The sequence below is a fragment of the Hemicordylus capensis genome, chromosome 4, assembly GCF_027244095.1.
Source record: "Hemicordylus capensis ecotype Gifberg chromosome 4, rHemCap1.1.pri, whole genome shotgun sequence".
NCBI classification, from domain to species: Eukaryota; Metazoa; Chordata; class Lepidosauria; order Squamata; family Cordylidae; genus Hemicordylus; species Hemicordylus capensis.
The window spans coordinates 130,417,668-130,443,236 of record NC_069660.1 but is presented as its reverse complement, the minus strand read 5'-3'; the positions used below and the strand labels follow the sequence as shown (position 1 = coordinate 130,443,236).

At 41.9% G+C, this 25,569-nt stretch overlaps 1 protein-coding gene across 8 annotated transcripts in view; it reads left to right on the top strand.

Annotated features, from left to right (window-relative positions):
• Window positions 1–25,569, top strand: part of CCDC18 (coiled-coil domain containing 18) — an 87,582-nt gene that overhangs the window by 17,158 nt on the left and 44,855 nt on the right. For all 8 annotated transcript variants that reach the window (XM_053246497.1, XM_053246500.1, XM_053246498.1 and 5 more), the window contains 11 exons: window positions 760–881; window positions 2,685–2,994; window positions 5,399–5,469; window positions 5,552–5,712; window positions 8,033–8,250; window positions 9,300–9,410; window positions 10,296–10,427; window positions 11,687–11,821; window positions 14,548–14,625; window positions 17,303–17,419; window positions 18,517–18,684. In XM_053246497.1, the coding sequence (XP_053102472.1) occupies window positions 760–881; window positions 2,685–2,994; window positions 5,399–5,469; window positions 5,552–5,712; window positions 8,033–8,250; window positions 9,300–9,410; window positions 10,296–10,427; window positions 11,687–11,821; window positions 14,548–14,625; window positions 17,303–17,419; window positions 18,517–18,684 (1,623 nt within the window). The remainder of the gene's footprint in view (window positions 1–759; window positions 882–2,684; window positions 2,995–5,398; window positions 5,470–5,551; window positions 5,713–8,032; window positions 8,251–9,299; window positions 9,411–10,295; window positions 10,428–11,686; window positions 11,822–14,547; window positions 14,626–17,302; window positions 17,420–18,516; window positions 18,685–25,569) is intronic.

Sequence of the window (25,569 nt, the reverse complement as noted above, 5' to 3'; positions counted from 1 at the left end):
ATTCCAGCATGTGTGTGTTCCATTCAGTACAAAGATAAGCACTGAAGAGCTTCACTTTATTTAAAATTATTTTATAAAGGTGTTCCTTAGTAAAATCAAAATGGTCCACAGTATGCAAGTTCAGAACACAGTATGCAAGTCAAAATGTCTATTCTAGAACAAATCATAAAAAGAGCGAGCTCCCTCCTAAAACTTGATCACGCTTCACTAATCTTGGACGCCAGTCTATCTGGCCTCTCTGCCTTCCTCAGAACCTTCATCATGACTAGAACTCAAGATTCAAAAAGGCATTTTGGAACTAGTAAAAAACACTCCAATGTTCCTTGGACATGTGTAGGATCAGAAGCTCACATAGCAGTGTAAGTAGTGAGCATCGGGCAGTTTCTGAGCCCTTTTGGTGTAGAATAAAGATTGTACCAATACAAAAATGTGTTTTACCCTTCATTACAGTGCGATCAACCCTGAAGGACATTGGCCACAGGATAAACAACCTGATTCCTGCCTCACTTCTTTTTTTTCCACACCTGTGCATGTGCACACCCCAAACCACTCTATTGCTTAGTGTTGGTCCTAGTTATAGGAAGGGCTGGGAAACTGTATAGTGGGACAATTAGGTCTGAATGCTTGCTCCCTTCCACCAGCAGTGGGTTTCTTTCCCAAGAAGATGGTGCTGGCTTACTCAAAGCAAGACTAGAGCCTTACTAGAGAAATAAACTAAATAGCTGATGAACTGAAAAATAATAGCTGATCTTTCTTCAGGTACAGGTGGAAGAGCACGTTTTAGAGATAAATTTAATGAATTGTGTAAATGAAAAAGAAAAATTACATGCAAAGTGTGATACCTATAGAATTGAGCTTGAAGACATGAAAGAACGGCTGAGGTAAAATCCTTGTGTGTGTTTTGATGCTTCTTGCTCTATCAGGAAAACATTCCTTTTAAGATCATTTTAAAAGTAGCTTTGATATTTGAATCATGAAGTCCTTTGATTCAGGCTAGTGGTGGCTGCACATGCCTGTATGGCCTGTTCATTTCATGTTACAATTGACTGAGCAGCTAACTGTAATATGGTTGGTTTTCAGTCAAACAAGGTTCCCCACCTCATCACAAAACTGTGTGTAGAGGGAATCATTCTGACTGCATGACAGAAAAATCATATGACTACTTTATTCACAGTTAGATGCAATGTGTGTTTTAACTAGGGATGTGCAAACTTCCTCAGTTCTTGTCTGTTGTTGTCTTGCCATTTCAGTGTCCTTTGGGTTCCACTCTGCTTGTCTTCTGATTGACTCTTGACTCTTAAACTTAAAAACAAAAAAACAAAAAACCAGGCTGTAGGCATGTAGCAAGTGCAGTCCTGTGAGAAGTAAGAGCGGGATCCAAAATCCGGGATTCTGGCATTTGAAGTGGGGCGGGGTGGGTAGGTAGGAGTGCTTTTTCCCCCTTATGTTAAATTGGCCATTAAAGGTAAAGTGTGCTGTCAAGTCGGTTTTGACTCTTGGCGACCACAGAGCCCTGTGGTTGTCTTTGGTAGAATACAGGAGGGGTTTATTATTGCCTTCTCCCGCGCAGTATGAGATTATGCCTTTCAGTATCTTCCTATATCACTGCTGCCCGATATAGGTGTTTCCCATAGTCTGGGAAACATACCAGCGTGGATTTGAACCAGCAATCTCTGGCTTGATAATCAAGCCATTTCCTCACTGTTCCGTTAGGTGGCCATTAGAAGCAGCCATTTCAGTTGCTAAAAGCATGTTTGTTTTTCCCCCACCCCACACTGCCTTTTGGTTAATTCTCTCTCTCTCTTTTTTAATTGCTGTTACCTAGGATAGCTTTCTCTTCTCCTATTATGCAATAAAAATCAAGCAATTTAATTATTAATTACTAGTGATAATTAAGTTAAGGTATGTGCTTTATCTTTCTGCAAAATTGTAGTTAATTTCCTAAAGGCTGGTTTAAATGATCAGAATTTTTTTGAAACTGAGTTTTTAAAATTCTTAAGTGTAAGTTCTAGAAATACAAATGCAGAACCACAGATTCTGATGTTGATCAATCCAGCTCCAATAAACATATCTGGTAAAGCAGAACCTCACAATTTGGGAAGCAATCTGTCAGACGCAAATTCTGCAAACACACTTAGAGTTAACTTTCCCCCCTAGCTTGGAGTTCTGTTTTGCTGCATCAGTCCTGAGTGCTGGTACAGTAGTAAAGAAGTGTAATCAAATGTCATGCTAACATGTAGGTAGTTATGATAGCTTATAGAAGTAACAGTACCACTTAATTTTTGTGTAACTTTAATCATTTTTCTGTTCACTGAAAAAAGACAGGATTAGGGTGGAATGAGACTTTCATATACATTGAAGTTGTTGGCCAACATCCAAACTAACACTTTGCACACACTGTAATATTTTATGCACATGACTAGGAAGGCATGACTTTTGCTAATTCACTCTGCAGCCTGCAACTTGCATTGTATGTTCGGCACACACAGAGCTAGTCTGGATGTTTGCCATTGTCTCAAGATGAACAGCCCAGTTCTCAGAAAGCTCTGCAAGAGTAAGGTTTATAATGAAGCTATTATAGCATAAATTCCTTTCCATCTGTGTGAGAGAGCCAGTTAAGAAAAAATCTCAGACCTACAAAGGCTTTTGTTCAACTATTCTTCTTTGGTTTTGATTTTGTTTAGGAAATTAATTGAAGAGAACTGCATTGGAAAAGAAAACCTGAAGTGTGTCGAAACAAAAAGCTCTGAAATGGAATTGCTGCTAAAGCATTCCCAGCAAAAGGTCCAGATGCTCGAAAGTAAACTTCAGAACCAAGACATAGTAAATGAAGAGAAAAATGCTCTAATAAAAGAAAATGTAGACTTGAAAGCTCTTATTTCAGAACAAAATGATCGTCTTAAGTTGTATTATCAAGAAATTGAGAATTCAAGAAATGAACTGAATGCCTTAGAAAATGTTGTTTCCCAGTTGTCTCAATGCTCATCAAAAGAAGTACGGTAACTTCTTTGATGTTTTTATACTTGATTGAATATATAATACACTGACTGTTGCTGAGTATAACAAACTGTACTAAAATAATGTTTTAGAATAGCCTCCTGTTAATTTCAGTTGAGTTTGCTGTGGAACAGTGCTTAATACTTCATATCCTTGGACCTGAGTTCAGGTCCCCATCTGGCCGTGAAATTCACTGTGTGATTCTGGGCCAGTCACTTATCTCTTAGCCTAACTTCAAAGGGTTGTTGTGAAAGTAAACATAACAATGGGGCTTCTTGGAGAAAGAGCAGGATATAATGGTGGGCGGGAAACGTCCTATAATTTTTCCATGTTGGAATTATCACTCTTTAAAATCTATGTTTGTGTGCTGAGAAGCTGCAATAGAGCAATGGTCAGTCTCAAGAATGAGCCACAATTTTTTCCTCTAGATGTCTAAAGTGAGAGTCGCTGATGATTTATTGTGAAGTATGGGTCTTCAATTCTCAAAGTGTTTGTCTCTGAGAGAAAAATAACCTCTGTTGTTCTTTTTGATTAACTTTGTATGATACATATAATTCCCTCAGTTTGGGACAAGGCTGCTATAATTCTCCCAGAAGATAGTACAGCCTCCACAAGTTCTCAGGACAAATCTAGATATGATATTGCATCCATGTTTGCAAGTGATGTGCCTGTTGGAAAACCAGACTACTCATCATAATGACAGGCATTGTAAAACATCAGCCTTGGGTCCCAACATTGTTTTCCACAGATGCTGATTTCTAATACCAATATATATGATCTTGACATGAGTTGCAAACTCTAAGGATGTGGAAAGCAAACATGAAATAGCCATGATGCAGAGGTGGCCGTTCATAAATGCCAAAGGATTGTATATGCACAGCATTTTAACAAACTTTTTTGCTACAGCAGCCTTTCCATTTCACACCACTTCTGAAATAACTGCAAGGTTCTCCACTGTTAAAAAGCAGTTTGCAGTATGATGGGAGTTGGTTGTAGTCTAAAAAGGAAGAGAGACTTCATTTTGTTTATGGACTTACTTCACACAGGGCTGGTTTTAGGAATGTGCAAGTATTAACAGCAAATCCAAATATCTTGTATTGATATTTTCATAGAATCTCAATAAAACCATGTGATTAGAAGACTGTGCAATTGCATGCATTATCATACTGAAATAAAAATAGATCTGTACATTTCAATAAATTCATACAAAATGGTCATTTAAAATAGTCTCTGTATCCAACTTAAAAGATTGGATCCAATTACGAGTGGATGTTCCCAAGGCAAAGTCTTGGGAATGTAATGAGACTTAACAAAACGATGTGAACAGTTCAATCCTCATCGTGCATAGAGATCATGAGTAGAAAGAGATTTTCCAAACCAACTTCCACTGAAGAAGACTCGAAAGAGTTGAAACGCATTTGGCAAGAATACAGGACACATCTGAAATCACTACATGAGACTACCTCAGGAACATCCACTCGTACTTCTCCCGCTTCACCAGCAATACATCTTCAATATGAACCATTGGATCCGATCTTGTAAGTTGTATATAGAGACTATTTTTTATTATTTTTATTTTTTATTTTACATTTATATCCCACTCTTCCTCCAAGGAGCCCAGTGCGGTGTACTACATACTTGAGTTTCTCCTCACAACAACCCTGTGAAGTAGGTTAGGCTGAGAGAGAAGTGACTGGCCCAGAGTCACCCAGCTAGTATCATGGCTGAATGGGGATTTGAACTGGGGTCTCCCTGGTCCTAGTCCAGCACTCTAACCACTATACTACGCTGGCTTATTGAAAGATGCAGATCTAGTTTTATTTCAGTATAATGCATGCAATTGCACAGTCTTCAAATCACATGGTTTTATTAAGATTCTGTTAAATTATCAATACACGACACTTGGATTCTCTGTTAATACTCTCATATGTTGAATCCATATAGGGTTTTGTTTTCTCTTGTTTAGGAATTTGCAGCCTGTGCAACTAAATAGAGTGCACACTTCAGGGAGCACTACATGGGGCTACCAGGAACAGGGGCCTTGTGCAGGGCTGTTGCATACAAGGCACCACACTTCAGGGGCAAAACTGATAATACTTGGTATTTATAGCAGGGCAAGGGATGGTAGCACCAATTTCAACTCTTGCGCAGGATGTTAGCTAGCCTAGATTTCACACTCCTCTCTACAGAACAATGGACACGTTTTGTGTGTGATGAAGCATAGCACTTTTAAATCTTGCTGTTTTCAGTGGAAGAGTTAAACATTTGCCTAACTTTCTCTTTTTGAAATAAACAGAGCTGAAAATTGTTTAGTTGTGATTGAATAACACCCATTCAGATTTTCCAGAAGATAAATGATCAATATAGCAATAAACAATGTGTTTTCCCTGTTAACTTGCAGTTTAATCATTCTAAAGAATCCTCAAGTACCACTGGCTCTGAATCAGGTGGATCCCTCATAGAAGAGCTAAGGTATTATTGTAAGTTGCTGTAAATTATGTGTATATATTATGAGTGACAAAAAGCAACGAAGTTGTTGTACTATTTTTTCTAGACTAAAATTGGATATTAAAGAAGCAGCGATTCAGAAACTTCAAGCAGAACTTATGGCTAATAAAATAGTTCAGAATCTCAGTGATGCAAGGGAGACACAAGGATCCAGTAGATTGACCAGTCTGGAAACCGAACCAGTAAAACTGAATGGAGATCAAATAGGTATGCATGTATATTGTGTACCTTCTTAAAATTAACCATTGCTTCTGACATGATTAACTGTTTGCTCAAAACAATTCACTAAACACCTTGAAAGTAAATGAGTCTTTTGCGGGCCAGTTTGAGGATTTCTTAGAAGTAAATGAATGCAGCTTACACTGCCAGTATCTGTATACCGACTTGGAAGGATTCCCACAGCGAGATCCATACAACTTAGGCTCCAAGGAAACTAGTTTAAGACTGAGGCTTAAATGCCTTAAATATTTTGATTTTTGGGTTTCAAAATGCTTTAGTGCAAGAATGGCCAACTGGCAGGCTGTAAGCAGCCACCTGCCAATGAGATTATTTTGTTTGACCTCTGAGCATATCTGAATTACTCTGACCTTTCGATGCCTGGGGAACATTCCCATATCTCAAGTGACATGAACTGGTGACTAGCTTGTCTTTCCTTGAGGACACTTCTACCGTGGCTAAAGTTGGCCCGCACCAGCAGTGGCTTCTGCTTCAGGAGATGATGAAGCTGGCCACAGCGCTCCCTGGGCCTCAGATAAAGAATGGGAGTAGGATATGCCAGGCATCAGCAGTGGCAGACTGCATTGTTTTGCCACTACCACTTTTAATAAATTGCTGGTTGAGCAGCTAAACAATATAGGTTCCCAGGCTTAAGAAGTTGGCCTTCCCTGTTCTACAGTGTATTTTGACAGTTAAAATAATTTATGAGGAGCTTGGTTTGTATACTTGTAATACATATAATTAGGGCTTAGTTCCTGTTGGCATATGGCCTAGATGCTGCTGTGCTATCAAACCTTTACTCCACCTGCCCAGAAGCAGATTTAAATCATTCCACAGTAGTTCCATCACACTACATAGTCAGGGCTGTTTTTTAGGTAGTGCAGCAGCCCCAGTGAGTTCCGAACATTGATGGAGAGGTGCTCATCACGTCAACCGCTATGACTAGTAACCTCTGACGGACCTATGCATTAATTCATCTAACTTTTTTTTAGAGCCACCTAATCTGGTGGCTATTGCCACAACTTGCAGCAAAGTACTTTCTTCTGTCTGAATCTATTGCTAATCAATTCCACTGCATGACATTGAGTTCTAGTATTATGAGAGGGGGGAAAACCTCAATCCACTTGTTCTGTGTCTTGCATAGTTTATAAAATCCTTTCCCCTTGCTTCATAAAAATCTAAGAGTTTTTAAAGCCCTAAATCTTCCCTTATAAGAAAATAACTCTAACCCCTTGATCATTTTGGTTGCCCTTTTCTACTATTACAATAAAAACTAAAATTAGATTTATTTTATAGGAAATCGGAGATCCCATGACATTTTAAAACAAAAATACTACTAAACCTAATTAAAAGTGTAATGGTTAGAAAAATATAAAATTTCTTTGGAAACTACCTTTCTGCAAAGTCTGGCAAAAGATTGAGACAAGGCTTCTGTTATTCCAAGAGTCCTTTGTTTTCAAGCCATTTCAAGGGCTTTTCAGGGCAGTTAAGAAAAATCCTTGTAAAAGAGCAAAAATGGGTAGAAATGACTCACTACCCACACCCCCTGTGGAATTGAGCCAGTCCATATTGGACATGGTTCTAAAAGGCCAGATTTGTAATAGCTAATGAAAGAAGCTGACATCTGTCAGAGGTCTCTTCCTCACACAAAAGAAGGGAAATTTAAGCACTTTTAAGTTCCAAGCAATTTGACTTGGGAGATATAGGACCACCATACTTCACAGTACAGTCTGAAAGCAATTAGAAACGTTCTCTAAAGCATTCACAGGATATTCAAACTTAATTAGCAGCACCTAACTGGATATTAGGATGAGGAGAAGGATTTGAATGTTGCAACATTCAAAGGATTTGAATGTTGCCAGAAAATTAAATGCAAAATTAAATGCACACAACATACCAGCAAACACCTTGCCTGAGCATAAGGAATTTGAAGGGAGCAGGTGCCTGGCAATTCAGGAAAATAGATTAAGTAAAACTGACCAGACCTTGGAAATCCAGCCAATGTAGGTCATTTTTAGCACACTGGTCTATGGTACAGTTTATATTTATTTTGTACTAGTTTAACTGTAATGGCTTCTATAGCAGAATTTTAGTATTTTATGGTGCTATGAATTCTCTGTTAGGGGTTATTTGGCAGGCTTTTGGAACAACAGTATCCAGGCTTCCTCAGGAAGAGAGAATGGTTATTAAAGTAGTTTAAATTTAGTATAGATATGCCCTAAGGATACATTATCACTAAACATTACAATAATGCATGCCTTGGTGCAGTTAATAATCAATAAGTCTAGACACTCATCCTTCTTTTGTGAAGAGAGAAAATGCCAGCAATTGGAATTCATCAGTAAACAGTTTGAAAAGGAGAAGCGAAGGTTCACTAGACACATAGAAGAACTACGTACTAAGCTGGAGAAATCCGAAGAAGAGAATTCTTCTTTAAAGGATGATATGGCTCAGCGAACTAGTCAGTTTCAAACAATACAAGAAGAACTCTTGGAGAAAGCTGCAAAATCCAGTAGCTTGGAGCGAGAAGTAAGTGAAAACAAATAAGTCTGTATTTTCTAGATGATACTTAGTTTAATTAGCTGTTACATGGACATGATAAATGTAGGTGGCGGTTTGTCCATTAAAAAAAAAATTCTAATCCCCAAATAGGATAGTAATAGTTTACTGCTCTGTGCCTTGCAAGGGATCTGTGTGTTCCAGTTAGTGCTGGAGACGGATCCAAATCATTGCTAGACTTCATTTTTTTTTTAAGGGAAACACCCTATTTTTGTTTGTCCCAGTAGTCCTTGGTGCAAACTGAAATATTTTTCGCACCTAGCAGAGGCTAGCCAAATTAAGACTGCATAAAACATCCTGCAATGTGTCTTAAGACTACTATGGATATTATTTCCTTGGGCTTTTTCAGCATGCCCAGCTTTGTCTTCACATCCCTTTTATTTTACTTAACTTCCAGCCTGATGAAGAGTTCTGATAACACAAAAGCTCACTCTCTACTTCATGATGTTTTGGCCCATCCTAGTAAGCCTGCTACTGGACTTCTGGCTTTTGCATAAAACTGTTTTTGTTACAAAATATCTCACTAGTGCCTTTTAGCTGCTGCAGAAGTTGTTCTAGCCAGAATTAGAGGATGATGTGGGGGATGGGGACTGGTGGGGGTGGGGGTAGCATGGTGAAGCAGCAGAGATGATCTTTGCTTCAGGCAGGCTGCCCATAGCTTATTTTAAAGAAAAACAAATGGGAAATCTATAGCAAAGATGGGATACAGAGCACTTCTGGGAATCAGGGATTGCTTGTGAGTACTTGCCACTTTTACTCTTTTGTGTGGCTCCCATGCTTGAGCTGTTAACATAATAGTGTGATTTGAGCAAATAATTCTGTACAAAGGTATGAACAGGAGTAGTTGTGTTGCTTGTCACTGCTGACGTCCTTGGCCCTGTAAAAGAGGTGCATGGGATATGCAAGCAACCATTTGGGGCAGGGGTGGGAGTGGACATCCTCATTTATACAAACATCATTCTTATTCTTTTTGTCTCGTGTATTCTATATATATATATATGTATGTATGTACTGTGTAGACTGCAAGGAAATCCTCTCAGCTTTCAGCTCTTGAAAAACAGTTGGAAGAAAAGACAGTTGCTCATACAGCTGCTGCAGCAAGAAACATTGAGCTGGAACAGGAACTGAGGGTAAGACTTTTGCTACCTATTCAGTGTTTGTGGATGGAGGGAGATGCATTCACGTGTAATGACATTGTGTTAGATATGCTAACAAGCTTTAGTGTATTTAAAGAGTACAGATAATGTAACTTTAAACATTAAAATGCAGCTGTTTCCCCTTTAATTTCTGCATATAGTGTGGCACAGTATAAATGGTCAGCTCTCAAATGCAGTTTAATATTTGTCTTCATCATTTTATTGATATATATTTTATTTATTTTAGCATATTTGATGTAAACTGCCCTGAGTCATTTTTGGAAGTGCAGTATATAAATCAAATGAATGAATTAATGAATAAATGAATAAAATATTTGTATACCACCCAAAACTGACATCTCTGGGCAGTTTACAACAAGACAAGTTAAAATAAAAAGGTTAAAACATATTACAACAAACGTAAAATTTAACACAATATTAAAACCTATGAAACTATATAGGAAAGAGAATTCAGTTAAATATACTTAATGGTAAGTTCTAGTACTTAGTATGTCACAAGTGTAAAATGTACTGTTTTGTTCTAAAACTCTTAATTTTTCAAACTTAGTTTTTAGTATGGGCTGACATCCAGACTGAATTACTCATGAATAGTCCCACTGAAATTAATGGGGCAAGTTAGTCATGACTTATTTATCCAGTTAGTTTCCATGGGACTATTTGTGTGTAATTCAGTCTGTATGTCAGCCTTTGGTACACTTGCAAAACAATGAGTTGCCCAGAACCCATAAACAAAAAGAACCACTTGGTGTTAGCATATTTTCTAGCCGCACTTTGGTTAGTGGAGTAAAATGTAGCACTGAATGATCCATGTACGTTTCCCACCCAATTTCTGTATGTGAAGAATACATTTATTTCTAGGAAATAAATTCTCGGCTTCACAACATGGAACGAGACCTCAGTGAGGGGCATGAGCACTTTGCTATGGCACTCGAAAAAACAAACCTAATCCATCATGAGCAACACAAGGAAATGGAAAGCCAGATTGAATTAGTAAGTTTCTGATATGGGTATCTTAGTTACCATTTCTCAGGTACCACTTCTTTCCGTTCCTAAATATTCTGGTGGTATCTAACAGTTAAGAAAAGTGCACTATCTCAATCATACTCTTTTTTGGGGACTCAGTTCACATGTAAAAACAACCATATATGTGGCCCCTTGAAATGCCAGCACATGGAAGCTGCTTCACATGGCAGGTACATGGTGTTTATGGCAGATAGCTCCCTACATGATGCTGTTTTTACCACATTATTACAGATCTCCAAAAATGAATGTATGCAGACTGATAGAACTGTATGAGGAGTTATCACCAATAATTTGCCACTTGAAGCAGTCTCTCTGCTATTGCTGACCACTACCAGTTGACGTGCATGTGTGAACTGGGAGTTGAAGCACTTGTTTCAGACACTCTAAGAAATGGCTTGCCATAAAAAGAAAGGTGGCCTTCTATTGCACACTGTCTCTGGGACTCACATGAGAGGGGAATGGCTCTGGCAGAGAGATGCAATTTGCTACTTGCTTGGAGCAACTATCTATTGCACACTTTCAGGAGCAACTATCTCCAGGTAGTTTGTCCTATCCACCCCATCACTCTCCCATTCCCACTACTGTTGAACTATGTGTCCCACAGAATTCCAAAGTCAAGAACAGGGCTCAGGAAATCCACTAGTCTACTTGTCTGTGACGAGCAAAAAATGATGCCTGGCGAGTAATATACTAATAGAGCTTGATGAGTAAAAATTTTGGTCTGGCTGATGAACACAGCCAACATTTCTTGATCCCTGGTCAAGACAGAACAATTGGTATAGTTGTACTTGCTCCAGCAAGGAAAAAGAACACCACAGAGCTTGCATGTGTTGCCTCTCATGGCCTTTCAAAGCTCCATACTGCTGTAACACTATTTCCCCATGCCAGAGTAGCACTTCATGGATATTCCAGTTGCCGCCTCAGCATTTTATGTATCGAGAGAGATAGCCAGGATATTACCACAATGTTGGTTCCAGTTGAAAAAAACAATAAGAGTAAATTCTGTAGTCATAGGCTGAGTGCTACCAAAGGCTCTCTGAACCAAAGATAGCTTTGTTGGAACTCTTCTAAGAAAACCGAAGGGAAGATGACACACAGCTCCATCAGTGGTACTGGATGACGCTTGCAAACATTTTGGGAAGTTTTCCCAGTCACCTGACTTGTTGCTCACTTGCCTCCACCCTAACAAAAATATGTGCAAGAATGAAAGAATTCTTCTTATATAGCTTCAGACTCAGCTAGAAAAGAAAAACCAGCAATTCCTGGAGCAAGAGAAGACCATGTCCATTTTACAACAAGACCTCTTATTTAAGCAGCGTCAGCTTGAATCATTGGATCGACTGCTAACAGAAAACAAAGAGGTAGCATTGGTTTATTCCTGTTGTGCTGCTTGCAAAGCTTTTGGTTTTTCATAATCATTTAAAGGCTATTTTCAAGGTTGTATCTAGTTACTCGGGACATGCTGACAGGAGACTGCTGCTTTCTTGGAAGTTTTTCACATGTGGCTTTTAGTTCACATCTCCTCTGGAATGGAGGGAATGCATTCACCACCAAATTTGGAGGCCAAATTTACCTTGAAGTCCTTGCGAGCTATCGGGGAGCACTTCACACACAATTTGAGTTTTTAAATTGCGTGTTCGAGTGTAGCCCAGCTTATATCCAGGGTTAAAAAAATCCACTGTTTGCTTCAATTTGGGGGGGCAACTTCAAACTCACAGTAAAGCCTGCTGTCTGGGAAAGATGTTGGAAGCAACAGCATCTCTACATTCCGGGGGGGGGGAATCTGTCCACTAGCAGTCAGTAGTGTAGAGCGCATGATTTATATGCGGAAGGTCCCCAAGTTTGATCCCTGGCTTTAGGAAACTAATATAGATGGACTGGGAAAACCTCTGCCCTGGGTTCTTGGAGAGCAACTGGCGCTTAGAGCAGAATGGTGCAAGGCAGATTCAGTTCCTTATATTTGGTGTTCCTATATGCTTCCCTGTAATAGCTAAGGATTGGTTTCCCTACCACTACCACTAAGAAGCTTGAGACATGCAACCAAGGAGCGTTTCCTGACCAACCAAACACAGGCTTTCCCTCTGTGCAACTGTGTGTACATTTTTATTGCATATGACCATGCAAATGTGCATGCACACTTCGAAAAAAATAGTGTTAATCATAATGTGATCCACAGGTGTTAGGGTTGGGGGGGGTGCGAGCCCAGAATCGCAGTTCAAGCCTAACCACATGGTACCGAACCAGTTCAGTCCAGTTGACCAAACTAGTTTGGTGGTTTGAGCATGGTTAATACTTGTAAAGGGGAATCCTCCCCTTTACAAGTAAAGGAGTGGGGGTCCTGGGAGGTCTGTGTGGCAGTGGGGGCTGTGGTAGTGGTGGTGAGAGAGGTAGTTAAGTATGTTATCTGGCCAGCACCACTGCTCGCCTTCCTGACTCAGCCCATAGTGAAGTGCACTCTTTAACAAGCCGCCCACTCGGCAGTGGCACAGTTCCGGCCTCCGCATATGTGGACAACATGCAAATGGCCTCTGCGCATTTGTGGAGGCCGGAACCATGCCAGCGGCTGCTTAAAGGAAGCATCGCGGTGTGCACTTCGCTATCGGTTGTGCTGGGGGGTTGAGTACTGTGCTGGGGGATGAGCACTGGCCAGGTAAGACACTTGACTGCCTCTCTCATCGCCACCCCTGCTGCCTGTTTGCCACCAAACCAGGCTTGGTTTGGCTTGATCGTGGACCAAACCATGATATTGGTTTGGATATTGTAGAATTGGATATTGTAGAACTGGAAAAGGTGCGGAAGAGGGCAACCAAGATGATTAGGGGCCTGGAACATCTTCCTTATGAGGCTAGGCAACAGCATCTGGGGCTCTTTCCTTTGGAAAAGAGGAGACTAAGGGGAGACATGATAGAGGTCTATAAAACTGTGCATGGAGTGCAGAGTGTAACTTTTCTCCCACTCACAACACTTGAACCATGGGTTTTCCCATGAAGCTGAAGGTCGGGAAACTTAGGAGCAACAAGAGGAAGTACTTTTTCACACAGCACATAATCTATGGAATTCTCTGCCAAGGGATGTGGTGATGGCCACTAGTTTGGATGGCTTTAAAAGGGGCTTGGACAAATTCATGGAGGACAGGTCTATCAATGGCTACTAGTCTGACTGTGGGCCGCCTTAGAGGCACGATGCCTCCAAATACCAGTTTCAGGGGAGCAACAGCAGGAGAGAGGGAATGCCCTCACCTCTTGCTTGTGGGCTCCCCAGAAGCATGTGGTGAGACACTGTGTGAAACAGAATGCTGGACTAGATAGGCTTTGGGCTTGATCCAGCAGGGCTGTTCTTATGTTCTTAAACTTCCCCCGGTTCAGCTTGCGATCGAGCCACCAAATTGGCCCAGTTTGAGATGAACTGGTTTGGCGTCGAGCAGTTTGTCCTATTCTAGAGCTGGTTAACAGGGCTGGAATTCGGCTTGGCTTCTGTCAGCAAGAGTCATGCAGGAAACAGTCATGTAAAAGCTCAAAGGATTAAAGTTGAGAATAACTAAGTATTTGGAGGAAACATAAATGTGATTGTGCAGAGCAGAGAGAGATGTGTATAAAATGAAGCTACGAGTTGAAAACTTCACAGCAGCAGACCTGTAGAGCTATAAAATCAAGCTGTATAATCAGGAGCATCAGAAGCTCACTGGCAACTGGGGGACAAGGTCCATCTAGCAACCCCCATGCCTTTGAAAACAGGTGCGCACGCAGTGCAAACACACAATGCATGCACCCTGACCACACTCCCTGCATCAGCATCAGATGCAGAGGGCATGGCCAGTATCGGGAGTAAGGCATGGAAAGAAGCTCCCAGCCAGCCAGCACTGGAACAAAGCACCGGCTGGGCAGGAAAGGGGCACACCTCGTGCTCCCAGCTGGCAAGCGCTTCTGTTGCCATCTAGGTGTGGGAGCAGGCAAGGGGGTGCTCTGGGGGGAGGTGCACCTTGGCGGCCCCCAGCGACCTAGGAACGCTTGGGCCCCCCTTACTCCATTGTCCCTACACTCCTGTGTATAATCAAATATTTTCTATTGTTAATTTGGGTTGCAAACAGGAAATGGAAAAGCAGAATGCCAAGAAGGATGAAGCTTTAAAAACATTACAAGGCCAACTAACTGAGGAAACAGTAATGGTAAGGATGTGTTTTTTCATTTCTCATGAAATACAGTATCTTTCCTATCCTCTTGAACCATGAGATTATTTACTGCTCATACTGTGAAGGCTTCCATTACCACCAATCCATTCTTCTAAGAGAAGAAATGAATGATCCCCTGAAATTAATTTTATTTAGGGACCAAAGTAATTAAATGTGAGCTTCTTAAGTTCTTAAAGAAAGAACTATGGAGGATTTTTTCCTGTGTTTTAGTTGGTGTGTTTGAATAATTATACCATATACACTAATTATTATCATCTTTATTGGGTTTGCAGTTTGCAAGCAAAAAAAAAAAAGTCTTATCTCTCTGTGACTCTAGTCTTTTTCTCTGTCTGAGGTATCATTCCATATGCCTTCCAATGGGAGAGTTTCCCCACATATTCTGGTACATAAATGAATTTTTTCAGGGGGGTGGATTTTTGTGGTGGTATGGCCGAGTTCTGGAATCCACCTGCAAAAACAGCATCTTGTGTAGTTTGGTCTAGAAGTTTCATGGCAGTCAGTCAGAGTGAGTGAGGCCCAAACAGCTTTATATTACAGATATAGTACCATCCTTGCACATTATACTTCACAGAGTAACAAGTAAAAAAAGCAACCTGCAGGCCTCTAAAGCACTTGCATCTGAAGTTTCAGCAATATGGGTCGATATTTAAAGAAGGGGAGGAAACAAGTAAAGGGAGAGGAAAGGGTAGCACGAGAAAAATATGAGCAAATGGAGTTCTTCATTTCAATTGAAGATGAGGATTAAAGGCTTAAAACTTGTTGAAAGGTGGGTTTTGAGGCAGGACATGGAGGTTTTCTAGTCTAATTCCCTGCTCAGTGCAGAAATTTGTCACAACATCCCTAACAGATAGCCATCTAACCTCCTAGAGAAGGAGAACCCATCACTGTACAAGGCAGACTGTTGGACTGTCGATCAGCTTTAGGAAGTTCCTCCTACTGTTGCCTAGGCTGAATGTGCTTCCTCAAGAGTTTCAACTAGCTGATTCTATCCTGCTCTCAGGGAACAAGATATTCCTTCTTGTTTCAGATATTTGAAGACAGCAATACTATCTCCGTCTTCACTTTTACAGGCTTAATATAGCAGCATCTTTACCTCTTCCTCACAGAGTGTGGTTTCTAGACCCCCTCACCAACTTTGTTGCCTTCCTCTGCGTACAACACATAACTAATAGATGGAAACTGCTGCCACAGTATATGGTAATGGCCACCAGCTCTGATGGTTTTGAAAGGGGATCACAGAGGATAGCTCAATCAGTTAACCATGAAAACGACATAAAATCTCAGTGCTTCTAATTGCTAGCTGCTGGGGACAAACAATAGGATATGACCAGTCATCTCCGCACCCTATTTGTAGCCTTCCAGATACATCTAGTTGCTGCTCCTCCCTCATACCATAATTTTTCATGGCTATATATTTTTTAATCACCCTGCTCGTAACTTGGTGGTAGAGCACAAAATCCCAGGTTGAATCCCTGGCATCTTCAGTTTGAAAAGGAATATTGGATGGCAAGCTGGGAAAGCGTGTGCGCTCTCCCTATGTCCTTGAAAAGCAGATGCCAATAGAGGACAATACCCACTTTGATGCAGATAGTCATTTCCTTTTGGAGACTGGCCATAGCTAGGTAGTAGAGGACCTGCTTTGTGTGCAGAAGGTCTCAGGTCCAATCCCTGGCAGCTGCAAATAGGGCTGGGAAAGACCTCCGTCTGAAACCTTGGAAAACCTTGGAAGCCAGTGTGGTGTAGTGGTTAGAGTGCTGGACTAGGACCGGGGAGTCCCAAGTTCAAATCCCCATTCAGCCATGAGACTTGCTGGGTGACTCTGGGCCAGTCACTTCTCTCTCAGCCTAACCTACTTCACAAGATTGTTGTGAGGAGAAACTTAAGCATGTAGTACACCGCTCTGGGCTCCTTGGAGGAAGAGTGGGATATAAAATGTAAAAAACAAAAAACTGCTGCCAGTTAGTGTCAACAATAATGAGATAGATGGACCCAAGGGTCTAATTCAGGATAAATCAGTTTCATATGTTCATGTGTCCTGATAACCAGCAACGAGCTTACAAAAAACCGGTGCATGTACGTTATGTCACAACATGTTGTTTGAAAGCCAGGAAGTTACGCAATGAATTTATCAACATTCAAAGCTGCTTTATACCCCACCCCCACCCCAATACACATTCTCCTTCTTGTTTGTGTACCACTGCCTTGGAAATCGCCACTCTTTCATTATTAGGGTCCATGGTCCTTTAATGTAATAGTGTTGATTAGGACATTTGGCCAGTGATGCTTTTTCTGGGGCCCTGCAGGTATCTACATAAAAAGCTGTCTCTGTTACAACTCCCTCCTAATCACAACTACTAGAGGCACATAATCCTACTATTGAAAGGTTGGTCATTCCTGATATAAATAACTGGTATTAAAATAATATATTGTCTATAACCAATTAACTTCTTACATGTTTTGTTAAATCCAAACAAATACTATTGTTTTAAAAGACTTAAAATATTCTTTGTCTGCCCAGATATTAGCTAAACGATATGTTGATGTATTTCCTGTAATGGGAAGTATCATATTTCAACACACTTGTAGATTTTGAAGGTGTTTGAAAAGGGTCCCTCCCCTGCCTCATTTTTATATATCTCTTCTACTTGAATAGGTCAAACAATTACAGACAGCACTAGATATCTATAAGGAAGATCTTGCATTATATTTAAATCAGCTAGAAGAAAATAAAGCAGCTTTTGAGAAGCAGCTGAAGAAGAAGTCTGAAGAGGTACATTTGATATTTTTGCTGATGTTGCTCTTAATGTGTTGGAAATCACATTGGAATCTTTATTTTCATGGTGTTTGACACTGTGTCCAGAAGAAAGCAATACAGCATTGTTGTGATAAATATTTTACTAGAAGGAACTAGGAGGAAAAAGCAAACTTTTAGGTAAATTGGAGGGCGGGGGTGGTCTAGGGGAGAAAGAGAAGACAAAACTGTCTTGCCCCTTGTTTTTGCAATTTTCAGGGAAGGTGCACAACTTGGAGCACAGCAAAACTCACTGGTGTGCCTCTTGTTCCTTTTGGCTTGTGGTCTCCATTTTATTTTTACAAAACAGTCCCAGAACAATGACACATCATGACTCAGCATCATCTAGTGGTGCCTTCTAGTGCCTTGTTAACCTCCCAGAGACGAAAGTTTGGGCGGTATATTAGATAGAGAGAAAGAGAGAGAATGGCAATTGCCACAAAAAAGAGCAAACTTCCCACCAGAATGCAACTCAGAACAATGCTGTGTTGTGACGTAGCACTATTCTAGGATGTTCTAGAAAAAACATTTTCCCCCCAATACAAAAAGGACTGGGAGCAATGTCATTATGATTTGCTTTATTGCATCACTGAAATCACTCCACGCACAAAATACTTTTGGACCTGGAAAGCAAGGTTTGAAAGGAGTGGGGGACGTTTCAGACCGTCTCTATTAATACAGTAGATCTCAAATATGGCTAAAGCTATATCAGTGTGCAAATCTCTGCAAATCAGAACTTCTAAATGCCTATAAATAGATTGTTATCAGAAACACTGGATCTGGCAGTGATCCTTTGTCATCATGAGAAATGGGTTACTGTGCCTGCACAGGGACCTTCTGGCTGGATTAATCAGCTCCTCTCTGGTGCCCCTCCCTGCCATGCACGAACATATTTTTAAGCATATATTACAGTGTGCGTGCTTAGATTTCAGTATGTAATAGATTTAAGTGATGTTAAGAACCACAGTTGAGTAATCGCTTATATATGTTTTCAAAAGGATGATAAAATGGGAGCAAGCTGAGAATGTATAATTTCAAATGGTGACTGCCTCATATTTGGGTTCTAATGTTTTCAGGTACAACGGTTGCAGAAAGAAGTAAAGCTAAAAAATGACAATCTGCAGTCCAGTAATGAACAAAACCTCCTCCTGCAGCAGACACTGCAGCAGCAGCAACAAATGTTACATCAGGAAGCCATGAGGAATGAAGAGTTAGAAGACAGCCAAACTAAGCTTCAAAAGCAGGTGTATTCTTTATGATGATTTTAATATTTATCTCTTAAGGATTTCTATGATTCACATTACTTTTTATGTGTTTCCAGTTACCAAGTATAGCTGGGGGGAAATTGTATTGGTTAGAACAGGCCTGCACAACTCAAATGACCTGGTGGGCCGAAACTGACCATGACATGGCTCATAGGGGCCAAAGTCAATTTCTATGGTACTGATTATTAAATTAACACCTAATATCAATCAATTAATTAAATTAAATTAAACTGAAATTAATTTAAATGAATTTAATTAAAATTTAACTTTTGAAGTTCTGGCCGGGCAAGAATTAATTTAAATTAAAATAAAATAAATTGAATTAAAAATTCTAATAAAATACATACAAAGCAATCTGTACAAAATACATAATAAAATGCATTGTTCTTCCTTTCCACCTCTCCCAAAATGGGGCAGTCTTGGGGTGGGGAGAGAGAGTGAGTGAGAGAGAGAATGGAGCAGTGTGCATTTTTCCTCCAGCCATCATTTGTGATCTGTAAGGAACATAAGAACAGCCCTGAAGAATCAGGCCCAAGGCCTATCTAGTCCAGCATCCTGGTTTACACAGTGGCCCACCAGATGCCCCTGGGGAGCCCACAGGCAAGAAGTGAGGGCATGCCATCTCACCTGCTTTTGCTCCCTGCAACTGGTATCGAGAAGCATTGTGCTTCTGAAACTCTAGGCGGTCACAGCCACCAGACTAGTAGACATTAATAGACCTGTCCTCCATGAATTTGTCTAAGCCACTTTTAAAGCCATCCAAGCTGGTGGCTATCACCACATCCCATGGCAAAGAATTCCATAGATTGATTATGCGCTTTGTGAAGAAGTACTTCCTCTTGTTGGTCCTAAACTTCCCGATCTTCAGTTTCATGGGATGACCACTGGTTTTAGTATTGAGGTAAAGGTAAAGTGTGCCGTCGAGTCAGTGTTGACTCCTGGCAACCACAGAATCCTGTGGTTGTCAGGTAGGAGGGGTTTACCATTGCCATCTCCCACACAGTATGAGATTATGCCTTTCAGCATCTTCCTAGATTGCAGCTGCCCGATATGGGTGTTTCCCATAGTCTGGGAAACATACCAGCGGGGATTCGAACCGGCAACCTCTGGCTTGCTAATCAAGTCCTTTCCCCACTGTGCCATTGTTGAGAGAGTGTCATGGCTCAAACTTCTGTCTCAGAAGAGTCAGAGCAGGAACGGGAGGATTTGCCTGCTAGTGAGGGCTCAGAGGCACAGCAACAGGATTTGGCAGGGAGACCAGACTCTGGAACTGAGGATTCGCAACAGCTGCCAGACATGATTTCTGATGAGGAGGAGGCTGGGATTTCACCTGTCTTGAGAAGACGTCTCAAGATGGAAGCTCAGTGGGAGTTATGCAGGCGCAGGAGATCACAAGAGAGGAAGCCGAAGTGCTGACTCAGGGAAGCCTGATTGGCTGCTGGTTCTCTTAAGCCATATATATTTAGCAGTTTCTCAATTGCTCAGATGCTGTTTGCAACTTTCGCTGACCGCAGACAGTGCTATTTGAATTCCAAACTTTTCCGAGTTCCAGTTTGCCTTGTTTATGCTTTCCTGCTTTGTTCTGTTAATTCCTTGTTCTGGTGTCCTTCGCTCGTTTCATTCCTTGCTTTGTGTTTTCTTTCACTTATTACTCAGTTATTGTTAGAGGGGAATACCTAGTTCAATTCAGGGGACTTAATTCATTTACTATTTTCTTTGTTAGCCTTTTTATTTTCCTTCTTGCAGTTTCGCTGCTGCTTTCTGTTATCTCACAGGGGGAGTGCTGAAGGGTGTTGTAAATCCTGTTGGGTTAGCCGAGCTAACAGATTTATGACAGAGAGGGAGAAAAAATTTTATCTGTCCACTCTCTCCACTCCATGCATAGTTTTATAGACCTCTATCATGTCTCCCCTTAGTTGCCGCCTTTCCAAAGTAAAGAGCCCCAGATACTGTAGCCTAGCCTCATAAGGAAGGTAGTTCAGGCCCCTGATCATCCTGGTTGCCCTCTTCTGCACCATTTCCAGTTCTGCAATATGTGAACCGCCCAGGGACTTTTTGTTTTGGGCGGTATACAAATGCACTAAATAACTAAATACCGGTGACCAAAACTGTAAGCAGTACTTCAGATGTGGTCACAGATCTTGGATGTGGGCACATGGGTGTGGCATAAGCCTGCCCACATGCAGTTCTGCAAGCAGATATGCAAAATATTTGTGTGCACAGGATCATGCCTGTTGTACTGTTCTGCTTAGTCTGCAACCTTTGGCAATGCTTATTTGCATACAATAGCTTCCACAGTTAGGCCTTTCAGTGCCTCATTGGTATTAGTGGAACTTGCTGTAGATTGTGTTTGTTACATGGAAGTGAGTTTCATTTATTCGTTTTCATTGATGAGATTGAATTGCATAAAAATGGTGGGTGGGGACCAGTCTACAATGCCTAAGACATTGGCACTAAATGAGAAGGTAGAAAAAACCAAAGTGGTTTCTTTAAAATATTGCAACACTTAGCTAGAACTTTAATGGTAATTCTTCAGTAGTTTTATGACTTCTTTGCTGTTTTTACTGAAGAACTATACATGCAGTACCTGTACACTAGAACGTACATTATATTTAAATGCACTGCTTAGTGTAGTACTGTGGACTGACATCCAGACTATTGCTGCACCAGCTGAGCACCATTTTCCATTACATGGAGCGGGGGGCAGTTTACAATGACTTCCCCTTCCTTTTGTAGCCACCTATGCCTCATATAGTACGTCTCAGATTTGGTGAAACCCTCACGGACATATTTTTGGGAGGCACAGGTGACTGCAGAGGGAAGAGTAGCTGCTGAAAATCCACCACCCACCACTGCATGATGGGAAACATGGTTCTGCCAGTGTGCATTTGTTTGGATGTCGGCCATAGTTTTTAGTTTAACAGGAGAAAAGGTTGTGTTGAGTATAAGTGACATTTATATTTGAGTTGTGTTATTTCTCAGTGGTCCTATTGCCCAACTACACTCAGGATATCTTCACAAGCATAGATGACATCATTGGAACCTTCTAGAGTTTATAGATTTTTGGCAGTAGTTCCCCCCGTTCAGCAGTACTTGTCACATTTACCTATCATTTTCTTTTCTCACTTGCTGTCTACTCATTTTTTTCCCTGTCCGTTTTACATGTTCATTTTGATTGGTTTCATCACCACCACCCCGTTCATTGCCTCTCGCAGCCTACGGCTGCTAGGATATATTTTTTTAAACTGCAGATCTTGTGTGGCAAAGCTCACCTCAACTGCCAGCCACTCAGAGTGCCAAGTGTGCCTTGGGGAAGTGCATTTGAAAGGTGCTGCTTTTTGCTTCACATTCAAGAGGTAAGCCTCTCAAAACCAAGCCTCACAGCTCTGCACTCTGCTTTGGGATTGGACACTTAGAGGGGAACGAGAGGTCCTATAATAGGAGTTCTGAGAGACCTTCCAGCAGTGCCACCATGGAACTCACCTTACCAGCCCCTCAAGCATGCAGCGCTCAGGCCCAATTAACTTCACACCTGACACAGCACTGCTGGCTCAGCTGGCCCCAAAGCCTGGCCCCGCCTCTGCTCCCTTAAAGGAGCAGCAGCCACTCTGAGAGCCGGGTTGGATGGCTTGGGCCAGCCTTCAAAAGCCCATAAAAAGTTAGTCAGCCTTGGTACCAGGAGAGAAGGAGAAAAAGAGAGCAGCCCAGCTAGCAAAGCCAAAGGCTACTGTGCCTGTGGTAACATCCTTGCTTCTACCACACCCATCTGAGGAGGAATTGCAGCCCGATATAGAGCCGGATTCGGAAGGGGAAGACAACCCAGGTGGGGACTGCAATCCCAAACCTGACTGAGATGAGTGGGACTCCACTGCAGAGGACAGACACAGGGGCACATCCCTTAAAAAGGATTGGGAGCATTACAGGCACCTATACTCCCCAGAGTATGCAAATGACACCTTACCAGAGAGGTACAACTTTGGATACTGAATGCCCAGATATGAGTATATGCTCATTGAACCCAGACACAGGGGATATGCCTATGACAGAACAGAAGATTGAGAAAGATATAGCCCTAAGAGGTACCACCCCCGTTTTGTTTACAGGTCTCCACCCCCATCTCATATCTCTAAGACCAGGAAGTAGACTCACACAAAGAGCAAGAAAAGTAAAAAGTGTAAGCCCATACTGAAGCCCAAGGAAAAGGCTGACCAAGGGCTGTGAACCCAAACCAGCACTTGTGCCAGAAAAGAAGAATCCTAATCCTCCTGAGGATGTTGCACAATCAGAGATGGAGGATGGTACCGGGTCCATACACAAGGAGGGGGATTGCCATCTAGATTCACCACAATCTGAGGACTTGAAGGGTGAAGGGAAACCTTCTTCAACAGACAAATACCGCCCTTACTCAGAGCAAATATAGAAAATGGCATCTTCAATGGGACTGGAAACCCAGCAAGCCTCCGAGGAAACCAAAGACCCAGTGTTTGGACTCACCCAATGTGCAACATCTCTGTATGGCTCCTACCCACGATCTTGGAGGTGGTAAAGGGCTCATGAGCCAAACTGGCCTCCACCCACCCTAAGTCATTCTTGTGACTTAAGAATTTGTACCAGGTTCATCGGGTGGCCGGGTGGCCTCCATCCACCACAACCGGGTGGCCTCCATCCACCACAAGTCATTCTTGTGACTTAAGAATTTGTACCGGGTTCATCAGGACAATGCCCCATATCTATTTTAAACACCCTAAACCGAACTCCATCATAGTAGAGTCCTCACAACAAGGTACAAAACAGAAACCACTTTCATCGCCTGCTGACCCAGATGGCAAAAAGTTGGATGCCTTTGGAAAGAGAGTTTACACCAGGGATTCTCAACGTTGGGTCCCCAGATGTTATTGGACTTGAGCTCCCATAATCCCCAACCAAAGGCCAGTGGGGCTGGGGATTATGGGAATTGAAGTCGAATAACATCAGGGGAGCCAACATTGAGAATCGCTGGACTATGCAACAGCCAGTCTCCAACTACACATTTCTAATTACCAAGACTGTATGGCACATTATGCACACTTGGTTCTGGAGAAACTAGAACCTTTTGTTAACCAGTTACAAAAACTGACCAGAGAAACTGCAATGACATTCCTTTCCAAAGGCCTCCAAATCATTAAACAGTTGCACTCTGCATGCCGAAGCAGATTGTGGCTCAAGGGCCATGGCAGCAGCCATAGCATTACATAGACATGGCCACTTCCCTCACTTCGGAGGTGAAATAGTGAATCGAAGACCTCCCCTTCAACAGAGAGAATCTCTTTAGGAAGGAGATGGATAACACCTTAGAAAAGGTGCACGAGATGAGGATGCCAGCCGAGTCTATGGGCCTAGAACCTTAGCAACAGCGCCCACCTAAACAACGTCCACGGTAATCCCAGTTCAGTTGGAAACCAGCCTACCAAGCTTTCCTCACACAAGTTCAAAGGTGGAACAGATACCAACCCTACAGTTCTTTTTGGAAGCTCACAGCACAAATTTCCACAGAGCACCAAGCCCAAAACTGCCTGCCCCAAACACATCTGAAAATACATGGTGTGACTCTAGATTTTTCCCTTATGCAGAGGCGTGGCAGGACATTACAATGGTTAGCACCCAGTGATCCATTGTAATGTCCTGAATTACACCATTCTCCAGAATTCAGTATACAGATCCCACCCTGGTCTTGGTGCAAGAAGTGCACAATTTGTTGGAGAAGGGAGCTATTCAAACATATGGAGCAACACCCTTTCAGATTTTTACTCCTGATTTTGCTATTGCCAAACGAGGTGGCAGGCTTCACCCATTTTAGACCTAAGATGCCTCAACGAATACATCGGTTACCATTGCTTCTGCATGGTCTCACTTCAACAAAACTTGCAACTCCTCTTCCAAAATGACTGGTTCACATCCATAGATCTAAGGGATGTGAATTTTCATATTTCTGTCCACCGTGCATACAGGAAATACCTATGCTTCTTCATAGGGGACATTGCTTACCAATATGCAGTGTTGCCATTTGGCCTCTCCACGGCCCCGTAAATTTTTACAAAATGTATGGCTGTGGTGACCACACACTTGTGCCAGCAGTCCATTCTACTGTTCCTGTTCCTGGATGACTGGCTCCTGGTGGCCCAAACAGAGGAGGACCTCTGGCGCATCTTCTCTTATCAGGAACTCACACGGCATGTTCTGTTCAGAAATTGCTGGGATTCATGGCCTCAACAATAGCCATCTTGCCCCAAACACAACTATGCATCCCCTTACAGGAATGGTTTCTCTCTGTTTTCCATCTGCAGGGGCACCATCCAGAAGAGACATTTGTGATACCTGTCAGGCCAAAACACTCCATCCACTGGTGGACAAAAATCAGCAACCTGCAAGAAGGTCATCAGATGCTTCCAATTTGGGATGGGCGGTGCATTGCAAGGGATGGCACATATCTGGCTACTGGTCTGGTCCCGAGAACACTGCTCACATCAATTACCTAGAACTGCTAGCGATATGAAAGGCAATTTTTTGCCTCTTGGGTAACGTGGTGTTGATCTTGACAGGCAACATGACAGCCAAGGCCTACTTAAACCACCAAGAGGGGCACTTGCTCCATGACACTGAATCGCTTTGCCATTGCTGTTTGGAACTGGTGCCTCCAGCACCGTATCTGGCAGTCCACAATCCACATAGTGGAAGAACAGAATATGTGGGCAGACTTGGTCACAAAGACCGTTCAGACTCCCATGATTGGTCCCTGGATCAGACGCTCATGCAAGGAGTAGATCTCTTCACCATGCGAGCAAATACCCATTGCACCCAGTTTTGCAGCCATGGTGGATATGACCC